Genomic DNA, 13,135 nt, shown 5'->3' with positions numbered 1-13,135 from the left:
GAGATGACCCATACCGGACTCTTGGGAAGGGTAGTAATGATGGCTCTGATTGCTGGTGGTGCTCTGGGGAGCCCAGGAGAGCCGTGCAGTGAGTGCTACCAACCCCTCCATGAGGAGGAAGAAGTGAGCTCCTTGTCAAGAGTCCACACCAATTCTAACCCTAATTGTGTTAACCTCTCCCAACTGGTCCTTTGTCAAGAAGATAAGAGAATGTATTGGATAGCCCAGAATACTGCCACTTTTAGGCAGCAACTCCTGGGAGAGTGCCCTGTAGGAGAAGCCTGGTTGTGCTTTGAATGTGATGCTGCTGAAGCAAGCCTGGCAGATCTGGTCAAGGAGAAAGAGATAGTAAAAGCAATAAGACAACAAGACCATTTAGAGATACCCCGAGGTAAGAACCTATTCATAGATTCAGTAAAAAAATCAGCCATGAATTGAATCTAACTAATTGTTGGGTTTGTGGAAGTACCCAGATGACTGAAATTTGGCCATGGGAAGGGATTAGTCTAAGGCTATTGGAAATCTTAAACTGATACAGAATAACCCAGAATTTAGTGTTACAGAGGTGAAGGGAAAAGAACAATGGCATCTGAAAGCAAGAATAGTAAGAGAAAAAGGTATTTTAGGAAAAGGGAAGGGGTACAGTACGCCAATAAGAAGAATGGTTTGTAAAAGGTATTCAGCAGTAAAAAACTCTACTACCCAGTGGATCCCAAGAGATCCAAATAAATTTTGGTCTGTTGAAAAAAAAGAAGGGAACAAATGCATCTACCATGAAGCATATGAACTCTATAAGTGTGCTGAAAAAGGGATAAATCTCTTTTGGGGAAAGAAAAAAATTTCTAAATATTAGGAATGCCCAGCAGAAACTAAGAACACATTTTGGGGGGCCCCTAAACACCTGTTTTGGATCTGTGGTACAACAGCATACACTAAATTGCCAGGAGACTGGTCTGGCAGTTGCACCATTAGAATGATAAAACAACAAAAAATTATTCTTTTTATTACCCAAAGAATCTGGATCAAGTTTAGGAGTTCCTATATACGATGATTTTAGAAAAACCAAACAGAAGAAGCGAAGTGCAATAGAAATTGGAAGAATCCAAAACTGTAAGAGCCAGGTTCGGACCCCAAGAAAAATTATCAAGACTTATGGCCCAGTCGCCTGGGCTCAAGATGAGTCCTGGGGTTATTGGACCCCGATATCCATGTTAAACAGAATCATCAGGCTTCAGGCAGTATTAGAGATGAAGAGAGCAACCATTAGAAACCTCTCAAATGAAATAAAAAACTAGCATATGTAAGTAACCAAGAACGGACTCCTACACTTGATTCCAGTTGGTGGGATAACCTATGGACTTTCAAAGGAGATTGGTGGAAAAAGGTAGCTTTCCTCACCGTGTTTACACTTGCTGGCTTGCTCTTTTTACAATGTTTTTTTCCCTGCTTAATTAAAATGGTAACATCTGCTGTGCAGACCAACCTAAAGATCTCTAAAGAAATTAACCTGAAGAAACAAGAAAAAGTAATAAAGTGAGGTAACCATGATTACCAGAGTGCTCAAGAAATTTATAATCAGTACAAAAAATTAAAGAAATATGATGCTCATGAGTCAGAAATTGCAAGTTGATGTGAGCTTAAGTTTAAGCCCAAACAAAGAAAAAGAGGGGGGACTGTTATGAGTAGAAAAGTTGCCCATTTTTTTAGAAGGTTGCAGAGTTCACAGGTTGGGCCAGTTGCTGCCAGGGTGGAGTTCTAACTGTTTGTTGTTGTAATCACCTGTTGTTAATAGTTTTTCGTTAACCACCTGTTGTTGATGGTTGAGAATAACCCTTTTTGTCAAATGGCACCCTGCTGCTTCCTGGAGGATGGCACCCGGGACAGTGAAGAGGAAGGGACATAGGGGCTGGCATGCAAATGAGAAACCCCTCACCAAACCTAGCAAAAACCCCTAAAAACAACGAACCAACACAAAATTGACGGGTCAAAGTGATGTCTAGATGTGAGGAACAGAATCCAGTGTCTGCTAAGACCCTTTTTACCTTTCACCCTAACCTAAAAAAATGTCAGCTGGAAATAGGATCTCGAGTGTCAAACCAAAAAAACGAGAATCTCCTGATGCTCTCGTGAGGACGGAAGCCCCAGCTCTGCCCACAGACCAGCAGACGAAGCTGCACTCTTCCTCCTCCTTTGTGCCACTCCGGGGAGCAGCAGAGGCATGAGACCTGTCGGTTCTCCCCACCTGAGCTGATTTTAAAAAAAAAAAGAAAACAAAACTCAAACTGAGGGAAAATGTAAAAAAAGAAAGAAAGAAAAAACAGACAACAGGTAACTGAAAAGAATCTGACAGAATTAAGACCAATTAGCCACAGGATGGTCAGACAAGCTCAATAGTACATTACATAATAAATAACTCAGGGATATGTCAGGGCTGCCTCTCCTCAAAAGAGATAGCGCTGCAGCTGAAATTTACGTATGTCAATATCAGACCTAAACCCCAGATATCACATGAAAAATCACTGGATTTGCTGCATGTAAACCAACTCTTATTTGGGTATATGGATAACAGTCTTCAGCTACTTTTGTAACCCCCACAGAATGGAAAGTAAAATTCATCCTTTTTTAGGATTTTGCTTTGTGCTAGGTATAAAAAAATCAAAAGCAAATCAAGAAAAAGAACCATTGGTATTTTTTAGTATTCCTTACAATTAAACTGGGAAGGCTTGATCAACGTTGAAGCATTTTTGACCTCGTTTACAATGCACTACTATCCTCAAGGAAAAGCTGTGCTTGGTGTAATTACAGAGTAGAAGCCAATCAAACATACTACATTTTTTTAACTAACAAGATTATTCTCTGATGCAGTTATTGTCTTCGAGTGTGCTCCTATTAACCTATAGTTATCCACAGACCATATGTGGCCAACCAGATATATTCTCTTTCCTTTTTTAATACCAACAGATCAAAAAAGTATGCTAACCAAGTCAGGTGAGGCACAAAACCAGCATCCTAAAAAGGTCACTACTCATTAATCTGATCACAATATAGTATAAATTAATAAATGCCTTTGAAATTCAGTACAGCAGAAATAAGTAAGAGTGAAGTCACAAAACCTTTAATTCACCAACAGCTCTGGCACCACTCAATATTGGTAATACACATCAAAGAAACATCAGCATGAAAAGCTACTGCATATACAGTAACTGCTAAACACAGAAGAAAAAAACCAATGTTTAGCTTGATATTTATAATTCTAGCCAAGAGAAGATACAGAATTTAGTGAGCAAACTATAATCATTTAAAGCAACATCACCAGTAGCATGTTAAGATTATAAAAGGCATTGAACTTCCAATCTAATGCTTTATAATTTTTCCACTTTAGCTATTCTTCTTGAAATGTGGTATGGATTACATATATCGTAGTTAATCAATTTCAAAGAAGTTACATCTTAATTTGTAGTTGGTAAATTCCACATCTTTTTTACTACCAAGTACGCAAGTTCAAGACCCCCTCTTAACATTCCTCAAATCTCCTTGAGCATCTTCTATTGAAAATAAATAAAAACTTAAAAGACATTTGTGTCTATCTATCAAGCAAAAAGGGTAATTCTTGAATGGAAGAAACTTTCAGGTTGTATACTTTTGTTATTCATGTCCCCACTCCTATTCAAATTCCTTAGCCTCTTCAGAAGAGCTGACATATTACAGCATAAATATTTCTGCTTCTCCAGTGGCAAGAAAACCAACATAACCACTTAATGCTGAAATAAATTTTCAGTTTGTAAAGTAACTTTCTGCTGTTGCAAAAATAAGCACTTACTGATAAAATAATCTGCAATCTGCTGTAAAACCATTCAGAAATTATTTTCTCTTAATGTGTTCAAGCATAAAACTCAAAACAATAATTTGTTCTGTGGTCTTGTGGCTGGATTCTCTGCTGGCTACTGAAGTATTACCAACTCCAAGATTGGGGGCAAGAGGCCACTAGCACCTTCTTGTTTAAGAACTTAACTCACTTTCTAGCTTTCTAAGTGCAGTGCTCCTGATCTCTCAATGCAAATAGACGTTCCTAAAAGTTAGCTAAGAAAGCATAAATCAAGTAACAAAAAAATACGATCATGGCAACAGTGTCCTTCTTGCGATTCACTTTGTGAATTTGTGATTCACAGGGCTGACAAAGATCTGGAGAAGGGTCAGACAGCTGACTGGGACCCAGGTCTCTCTTACCTTCTCAGCCACCTATATACCTACACTTAGGGAAACAAAGATATATCGGCACATCTACCCCGATGAATTCCCTATTTATATAAAACTCACTGAATGCTGGGAATAAACACTTACAATACATTCATAGTAAGGAGATAAGAAATCTTTGACAAGTACTTCTAGCTAATTTTTTAAGAAATACTACCTACAGGTGAAAAGGCCTCAAATATTTTATCAGGCTTTTCTGCATTAAAATTAGCTTACAAAAGCCTCATTCCAGTTATTATGTCCCCAGGTTCAGACAACACTTTGGAAAACCTATGCAAGCAATTAGTGAGTCAACACAAGGATACAACAGAATTGAAAAGGCACAGTATTTTTTGAAAAGTAATAAATGAAAAAGTTACAAGAAAGAAAATTCAGTTCCTTAGACCAAAAACCTATTAAGAGATAAATAATTTCTGATTCCTTCAGCTATACTGGAACACACAGAACAATTTATTCGCTCTTCTATTAGAAACAACAGCTGAAAACAACCCCTTTAAAAAAAACAGTTCCTCTCCTCAGTTCTTCCCTTCTAGGCAATTGCCTCCTCCCAGGCCTCAACTGGAGTTGTGCTGCTTCCAAAATCCTTCTACAAAAAAATCTGAAAGCAAAATAAGACTTATTTCATCAACATAATAATTTTTCACACATACTCTGTTAGAAATATCTGCAAAATACTACTACTTACCAAAATATCTCTCTCAGCAAACGCTGATGCTGCAGACACTCTAGAGATAGCCACATAGACTACACTATGTATCATCTCCACAATGTAATTTTGGACTGTGATTAAGAACTGGAAAGCCAAATTCATGCTTACAAATGATTACTATCTACTATCTCTAGCAGTCTCTGCCTCATCTCAGAACTAAGTTTTATTACCAGCTACTTGTGCCCTTCTGACAAATCTCATATTCACCATTGTCTCTTTACTATCAGTGGTGGGTTGACCCTGGATAGGTGCCACATGCCCACCAAAGCCTCTAGCACTTCCCGACTCAGTTTAAGAGGGGGAGAAAATATAATGAAAGGCTCCTGGGATGAGACAAGGACAGGGAGAAATTACTCACCAACTACCAGAGCAGGTGAAGACTCAACTTAGGGAAATCAGTTTGCTATTAATCAGAATAAGATAACAAGAACAAAACACAAATCCTAAAAATATCTTCCCCCGCCCCTGCTTTCTTCCCAGGCTCAACTTCACTCCCAGCTTCTCTACCCTCAACAGTGCTGTCAATTCATCACACACTCTCTGCTACTCCTTTCTCTGCAAGGAGAGGACTCTTCACAGTCTTCCCCTGATCCAGAGTCCCTTCCCACAGGAGACAGCCCTCCACAAACGTCTCCAACATGACTCCTTCCCCTGGCTCCAGTTTTTCATGAACTTGCACCAGTGTGGGTCCCTTCTACAGGGTCTTAAGTCCTGCCAACAAACCTGCTTCCATGCAAGTTCTTTGCCCTACAGGTCCTGCCAGGAGTCTAATCCAGCCATGCTTCCCACAGGACCACAGCCTCCTTTGGGCATCCACCTGCTCGGGTGTGGGGCTCTCCAAGAGCTGCAGATGGAGCTCTGCTCCACCACAGATCTCCATGGGCTGTGAGTGGACAGCCTGCCCCATAATGGTCTTCACCATGAGCTGCAGGGGAATCACAGCGGTGCTGCCGCCATCGCTCAGCCTCGCCATGTGGGTGATCCTTCTTGGAGCATTCTGCATGTTAAGGGAGCTGGTTGACACTCTTACAAGGACAGTTTCAATGATCTCCAGATAAGAGAGGTTGCTGAGGTCTGAAAGAAAGCTAATGTCATTCCTCTCTGCAAGAAGGTCCAGGAAAGTACAGGTCAGTCAACGTTACATCAACCCCTGGCAAGACAGTAGAGAAAATCCTCATGGAAACCATTTCTAAACAAACAAAAGAAAAAAGGATATTGAGAGTAATCAGATGGATCTACAAAGGGAAAATCCCATCTGATCAACCAGATGGCCCTCTATAGTGAGGTGAGTACCTTGGTGGATGAGAGGAAAGCAGTAGATGTTGCTCACCTCAGCTTTGATAATTCTTCTGACAGTGTCTCACCCTCCTAGACAAGCTGATAAAGTACCACCTGGAAAAACTGACAGTGAAAAGAACAGGCTCAAAGCCAGATGCTGAGGGCATGACCAGTGGGATAAAGTCCAGCTGGAGACAAGCTGCTAGTGGACTACTCCAGACATTGATACTGGGCTAACACCATTTAAACTCTTCATCACTGACGTGTATGCTGGGACAGAGCGTGCCCTTAAAAAGCTCACAGCTGACAGGAGTGGCTAGGACATGGCAGTGTGGCCATCCAAAGATGTGACTGATGATAAAAAAACCCTTTCAAGAAAAAGTTCAGAAAAAAAATGCAGGAAGACGCCCTGGCTATCACAAAGGAAGCTGGACTTAATACAAAGGGACTGGAGGATGGCCTTTGCTTTAGATAAACTTCTCTGTGCATCAACTGTTTGTGTAAATGGCCTCCACCAAGAAAATCACGAGAGATAATTATCTTCCTGACCCCAAGAAAATCAATAGAGACAATTATCTTTCTGACCCAGCCAGACCAGCATGGAAGAAGTATTTACACGGCTTAGCATAGTACAAAAGCTGAACAAACACAAAATGAACTCCAAAAAGAGCAGTGGGTTTTAGCTGGATTCAACCCATGCATTCCCTTCTGGTAACTTAGGATGGACAGCGCACATCTAGAAGAACCCTGTCTGGGGATATTGGCCTCAGGCAGGATGGACCTCTACAGCCTGGAGAACTGGGCTAGAAGGAAACTCATGGAATTTCAACACAGGTAAATGCAAAGCCCTGAATAAAAAGAACAGTCTCAGGCACCATTATATCCTTTGGAACCAAGAGCTAGCTGGAAAACAGCTCTATAGAGAAGAAGCTAGCAGAGAGGCTAATCATGAGCCAGCAAACTGTCCTTGCCCTTGACACAAAGGCCGTCAATAGCAAACTAGGCAGCATTTAACAACGCCGTCTGGAGGTCAAGAGATGCGATCCTTCCTCTCTACTCAGCACTACTAAGGACATGTCTGGAGTGTTGGGTCCAGATCTGGGCCCCCCAGAACATAACAAGCTTATTGGAGTAGGTCCAGCACACAGCTAAAGATGACTGTGGGACTGGAAGTTTTTGAACAAGAAGAGGCTGAGAAATTGGACTCTTTGTCCTGGAAAAGAGAAGGCTAAGGAACACATTATTACTGTGTATAAATGACTGATGGGAGGGAATGAAGATGAAGCTCTTCTCAACAGCACCCACTATCAGGGCAAGAGGCAAAACACACAAAGGTTTACCCACACAGAGGTAAACTAAGAAACTCCATCTGAACACAGATGGAATCAAACACTGGAAGAAATTCCCAGAGCAGTTGTGGAGTCTCCGTCCTTGGGGATATTCAAAAGCCAGCTGGACACAATCCTGGGCAGCCTGGTTTAGCTGATCCTGCTTCAGCAGGGGTCTGAACCCAAGATGATCTCAAGAGGTCCCTCCCAACCTCACCCATTCTGTATGTAAGATTCTGTGATGTAAGCAATGGTGACACAACAGAGTGACCAGGCTACAGCCCCAGCTGAGTATGTCAGACTGTGAGGGTGGTAATTGACAATTATGTCCTCATAGGAAATGGGTATTCATCTCCACACAGCAATAACAAAAACATGCCAAATGGAAAAAATCATCCCGAAGTACAAGTAATAAAAGGCTATGAAGCTATTTTCTTTCAACAGCCCTTGCTAAAATACTTAATGCAAGCTTATTTCACTTTCTGCAACTGCTACTAAACTTTAAAAATTCATGTTTGCACCTCAATACCATAACAGTGTGTTATAAAGGAAATGCATATATTTATTGTGCTGAAGAAAGCCCAAATTGCTTCTTCAGACTCTGCCTTTATATGCCGTAACAGAATTATTAACAAATATGTGACACTTATAAAAGAACATTACATTTTTCCTCAAAATATGAAGCAGCACCGTGTCATCAGAAGTCATCACTGAATTATCAATGCTATCAAGAGCTCTCACAGCACTCAAATTCTCTGTAATTATTTTAGATATAGGCAAAGGGAGTATTTATATTAAAGGATTAATGTTACTCCTTTTCTTGCTCTCCACCCTTGAAATACATATACAGCAGCACATCACATATAATAGCAGAACTGAGAAAATACCAGTTGTTGTTAACCTAACTCTACAACATAAACCCGTCCTGCAACTATAGAGGAACTGTTACCAGTGGGTATTTGTGATGGCCTACGTGACACCTAACAACATCCAGAGATGATAAATAATACTCACAGTTTAAAGTCGTAATTTCTCCTGAAAATATTACCCAGAAGTTCTCCTATAACAATGGAATTTTCCTATGTTCAGTCAAGATTTGTGACAAGAAGTCAATTTATGGCTCTTGTACTAATAAAAGGCTTTTTCCCTAACAGAACACCATGTATCTAGAAAACAATGAAATTTGACCCACAGAAGTCCACAATTTGAAAATGTTAAATTACTATCAGGTCACACACAAAGTCAAATTGTTGTCCTATATTACTTCAGTTGTGGGGCCTGCTCATTTTGTTTTTCAAGCTAATAGCAACTTGGAAATTATTTGAAGCCTATTCTCCTATTTAAATGTTTGGGTGTGGGGCTTTAACTTCTGAAAGCAAGTTGAATACTTAAGTTAGCTATGAAAGCCTTAAGAAGTTATTCATTCAAAGTTTATCACCACTAACCTTTTGGTTTTGGCAGACAGACTACGTATTAAATTCTCAAGAATAAAACAGTATGATGTACATACCTCATTTGCATCAGCTGCTTGCCATCTGAAACACCAATCATAAGCAGGGTCATTTTAAACTTTTTTTTAACTGGAACTTACACACACAACACCTTCAAAATGTAAAATTGCATTACATTATTCCATTCAAATTCTCCCCCATAATCTACTGCAAATGCTAATATTTTCACCACCACCACCACGGGCAATAGAAAGTCTCCAACACATAACACTTAGAAACATCCTGTCCCTTCAGGACACTCAAGTGACATTCACATTATCCAAAATGAAAACTTATCTACCTTACTCCCACATTTCTATTTCACATCTTGACTGACTGAGCACTTGTTAGCAAGTTGTCAATCAGCTGTCTTGCCATTTCTAAAAAAAATCAGAACCTGAAGTCAGTTCCCTTGAGAAATCACCAGATGATGCTAAAGAGAACCCATTCTTCCATGCTTTTGTACTGAATTCAGACCTAAATCACATTCATTAAGGAACCTTACAACAAAAATCTAGAGTTCAGAAAATTGAGGAAGTCAATTAAATATACCTGGCCCCAAACAACATGATACTACTAAGGGTAATATTGCTTCCCATGAGGCACCCTAAGTTACTGCATTATCCACTTCAACTCCAAGTCACGCCACAGAAAGTCATGATCAATGAAAAGCATAATTTAGCTATAATTCTGAAGAACAGCATGGAGGGGATACACTGCAAAAATACACTGAATGTACAAATTTGTCTTGCATTGTTACCACCACAAAAAAAAAATCCTTTTTTCTTAAAAAGTAGCTCTGTGGTCTTTTCATCCTCCTTGGTTTCTCTGTCTCACATTTCTGTCAGTGTCTGTGCTAATTGTTCCCATGCTCCTCACAAGGAGATGTAATTCATCCACAGCTCTTTAGGAAGCTGATGTTTTAATATTCTGCATGGTAATGAGGAGTTGGAAAAATATTTTGCATCACATTTACTATGAAAAAAAACAGAGAGACACCTATTCTAGAAACCATTTTTGCATGTGACTCATCAGAGAATCTGTTCAAAATTTAAGGACCTGAAGTAGATATTGTGAAACACGCTAATAAAATAAACAACAACAGCAATTGTTACAGGCATTTTAAAAGAACTCAACATTAAAAAGCACAACTCTACAACTCTACAGGCATTTTAAAAGAACTCAAAAAGCTCAGTAAGGGATGACAGTGGGTTAACTCTCACTCAGCCAATTCCTAGGCATGTAAGGACTAGAAATGCGGAGCAGTAAGCAACTACTACTACCAAAAAAAAAAAAAAACTTCAACAAAGAAGACTGCTAATGTTAACAGAAACTTCAAATAAAAATATGATTACTAGAACCTTACAAAAATACATGGTTTATATGAAAATAATTGACATAGCTTTAGGAAAAGGAAACCCTACTTTTCAGATCCATTTAAGATCTCTGAAAGAGTCAAATACAGAGTGCTGCAGCTAACAAAAATCAACTCTGGCTTTCCAAAAGAATTCCCAAAAGGTTACTAGGTAACTAAGCAGCTATAGGATGAGGAAGGATCCTTATAAATATAAACAGAAATGCATCACGCAAGGTATAAATCTCCAGCTGGCTTGCTTATACCTGGAATATCATGTGCAAGGGAGGAAGGTGGAAGCCACAGCCAAAATAAACTAGAAGGTAATTCCTCCCCACTGTGGTTTGTAGGCCTGTGGTGTGTCCTTGCTAGCCAGATGTTGCTGATACATGGAATTGACATGAGTTCAAGAGACACTGGAGAAATTCACATCCAAAAAAACCCATATATTTACTGGGGGATATTAGATATTACATCCAGCTCAAGAAGTTCTCTGAGCTAAAGAGAAAAAGAGGGCAGCTAAAGGCAAGTGTCACTCACCTGCTTGGTTTTCATCTCTGAGCATCAACTATTCCTTATGATTACTTTTTCTAACAGTGAACACTTACAGATACTATGACTTGCATGATACATATTTTTATTACAACTTACATACAGGAAACTCTCCAGCAGCAAGCTTCTGAACTCTGACGCTTGACAAGAGACTGCAACTACACTGTCAGCAAAATTACATGCCTTTCCACTCATTTCCCCAGTGACCAGGAACAGATGAATCAGTATAGGTGCTGAGAAGCTTTTTTTCCCTGGCAGTTATGCACAAGCATTTCAGTTCAGGAACTTGCACTTGCTTTACTAAAAGTACATACATACATACATAAGCATACAATCAGGTTGTGAGACATTTCTGTAAGACCGTAAGTCACTGCTTGCTTCAAAAAGACACCTGAATTCACAAGTTGAATTAACCAGTGCTTGAATGGATTTCAAAATTAGCCATAAAGCTGTTAGGTAAGGCTAGTTTTTCATTTTCTTTTGACAAAGCACCAAAGAGTGTCCAGATGTACTGAGCCTCATGTGCCTCGCTGCATGGCATTGAGGGGACACATTGCTTCCCCTTTGCTTTTCTAAGATGAGCATACAGAGAAAAGGTGTAGCACCATCTCTGTGTTGAGCCTCTAGGTATTCCCCACCACATATACCGACTCCTTGGACAACAGAGTTAATTCATGTCATGTTACTGCTACACAAGAGGTGTGTGCATGCCTTTAGGACATGATGGCCTCAGGACAAGAGGCAACAAGCAGAAACTGATGCACACGAAGTTCCACCTGAACATGAGGAAGAACATCTCTACTGTATCTGGAACAGATTGTCCAGAGAGGTTGTGGAGTCTCCGCCACGGGGATACCCAAGAACCATCTGGACGCAATCCTCTGCCGTGTGCTTTGGCATGGCCCTGCTTGAGCACGGGGTCTGGACCAGAGGACCCCGTGCGGTCCCTCCCAGCCTGACCCGTTCCGCGACTGTGCGATGCCATGGGCGCTGGAGGGCGCACAGGGCGAGCGAGAGAGACCCTGCTCACACCGACCCGCACCGTGCGGGTGTCCCTGAGAGCGACTCAGTCCCTGCCGAGCCACCGACCCGCGCCCGCCCGGGGCCTCAGCGCCGTCTCACGGCGAGCGGGTCGGGACCCACCGGCCCCGCGGCACCTCCGCGGCCCCACGCCCGCGTCACCTGCAGCGCCCGCACACGGGCCGCCTCTCGCAGCGCTCCACCGGCAGCTCCCACAGCCCCTCGCAGCCCTCGCCCTCCCCGCCCGGGGCCGCGGGCGGGCCCGGATCCGCCCCGCCGTCGCCGCCGCCGCTCTCTTCCATGCCGGGGTGGTGAGGCCGGGAGGCCGCCGACCGCCAGAGGGCGCCATCCGGCAGGAGAGCGCGCGGTCCCCGCTCACGTGATGAGGTGGCACCGCCCCTTCCCCGGGGCACGCCCAATAGGAGCGCGCGAAGCGCCGGCGGAACCCCGCCCACCGGGGCGGTGCCAATGCGAGCGGCTCTCTCTCCGCAGCGCGGCATGGCCGCCAGGGGGCGCTGTCGGCGCGCGGCCGGCGCGCGGAGCCGCATGGCCTTCTCGGGCACTGCCGGGAGCGCGCGAGCCCCGTCCCGCCGGGAACGGGGAACCCAGCTCGGGAAACGGGGAGCCCCGGCCCGCCCCTGCCCTCACAGCATGGGCATCTGGACCGGGTGAGCCCTGTCCCGCCGGGAACGGGGAGCCCACAGCGGGAAACGGGGAGCCCCGGCCCGCCTCCGCCCTCACAGTACGGGCATCGGCACCGGGTGAGCCTCGTCCCGCCGGGAACAGGGAGTCCCGGCCCGCCCCCGCCCGTGCCCTCAGCGCACGGTACCGGCACCGCCGAGAGACCCCGGCGAACAGCCCAGCAGGGCTGGAGCTGACAGCGCCCCGCGCCGCGTAGGCAGCAGCTCCTGGTGCTACTAGTGACACTCGGGTGGGAGACTGAATTTTTGATACTGGGCTTTTTTTTTTTTTTGAATCACAGACTTCTGGTTATTAACTAATTATCTGACCACTTGAATTGATATTTTATTCCAAGTGCTGCAGAGTAGGACTTCCCGTGCCCTAGATCCCTTATACCCTGTCCTGGGCTCGCACAACTCCGGGAGAGTTTCTGCAGCACAAGACACAGTGTATGTTATACTGTTGTCAT

The 13,135-nt window shown here is 43.0% G+C and overlaps 1 protein-coding gene across 2 annotated transcripts in view; it reads right to left on the bottom strand.

Moving 5' to 3' along the window:
• DTWD2 (DTW domain containing 2) overlaps nucleotides 1–12,293 on the bottom strand; it is a 66,255-nt gene extending 53,962 nt beyond the window's left edge. For both annotated transcript variants that reach the window (XM_030968419.1, XM_030968420.1), the window contains exon 1: nucleotides 12,148–12,293. In XM_030968419.1, the coding sequence (XP_030824279.1) occupies nucleotides 12,148–12,287 (140 nt within the window). In that variant the 5' untranslated portion in view covers nucleotides 12,288–12,293. The remainder of the gene's footprint in view (nucleotides 1–12,147) is intronic.
• Between the last annotated feature and the right edge of the window lie 842 nt (nucleotides 12,294–13,135).

Source organism: Camarhynchus parvulus, chromosome Z, assembly GCF_901933205.1.
Source record: "Camarhynchus parvulus chromosome Z, STF_HiC, whole genome shotgun sequence".
NCBI classification, from domain to species: domain Eukaryota; kingdom Metazoa; phylum Chordata; class Aves; order Passeriformes; family Thraupidae; genus Camarhynchus; species Camarhynchus parvulus.
This window is presented reverse-complemented; position numbering and strand designations above follow the sequence as displayed.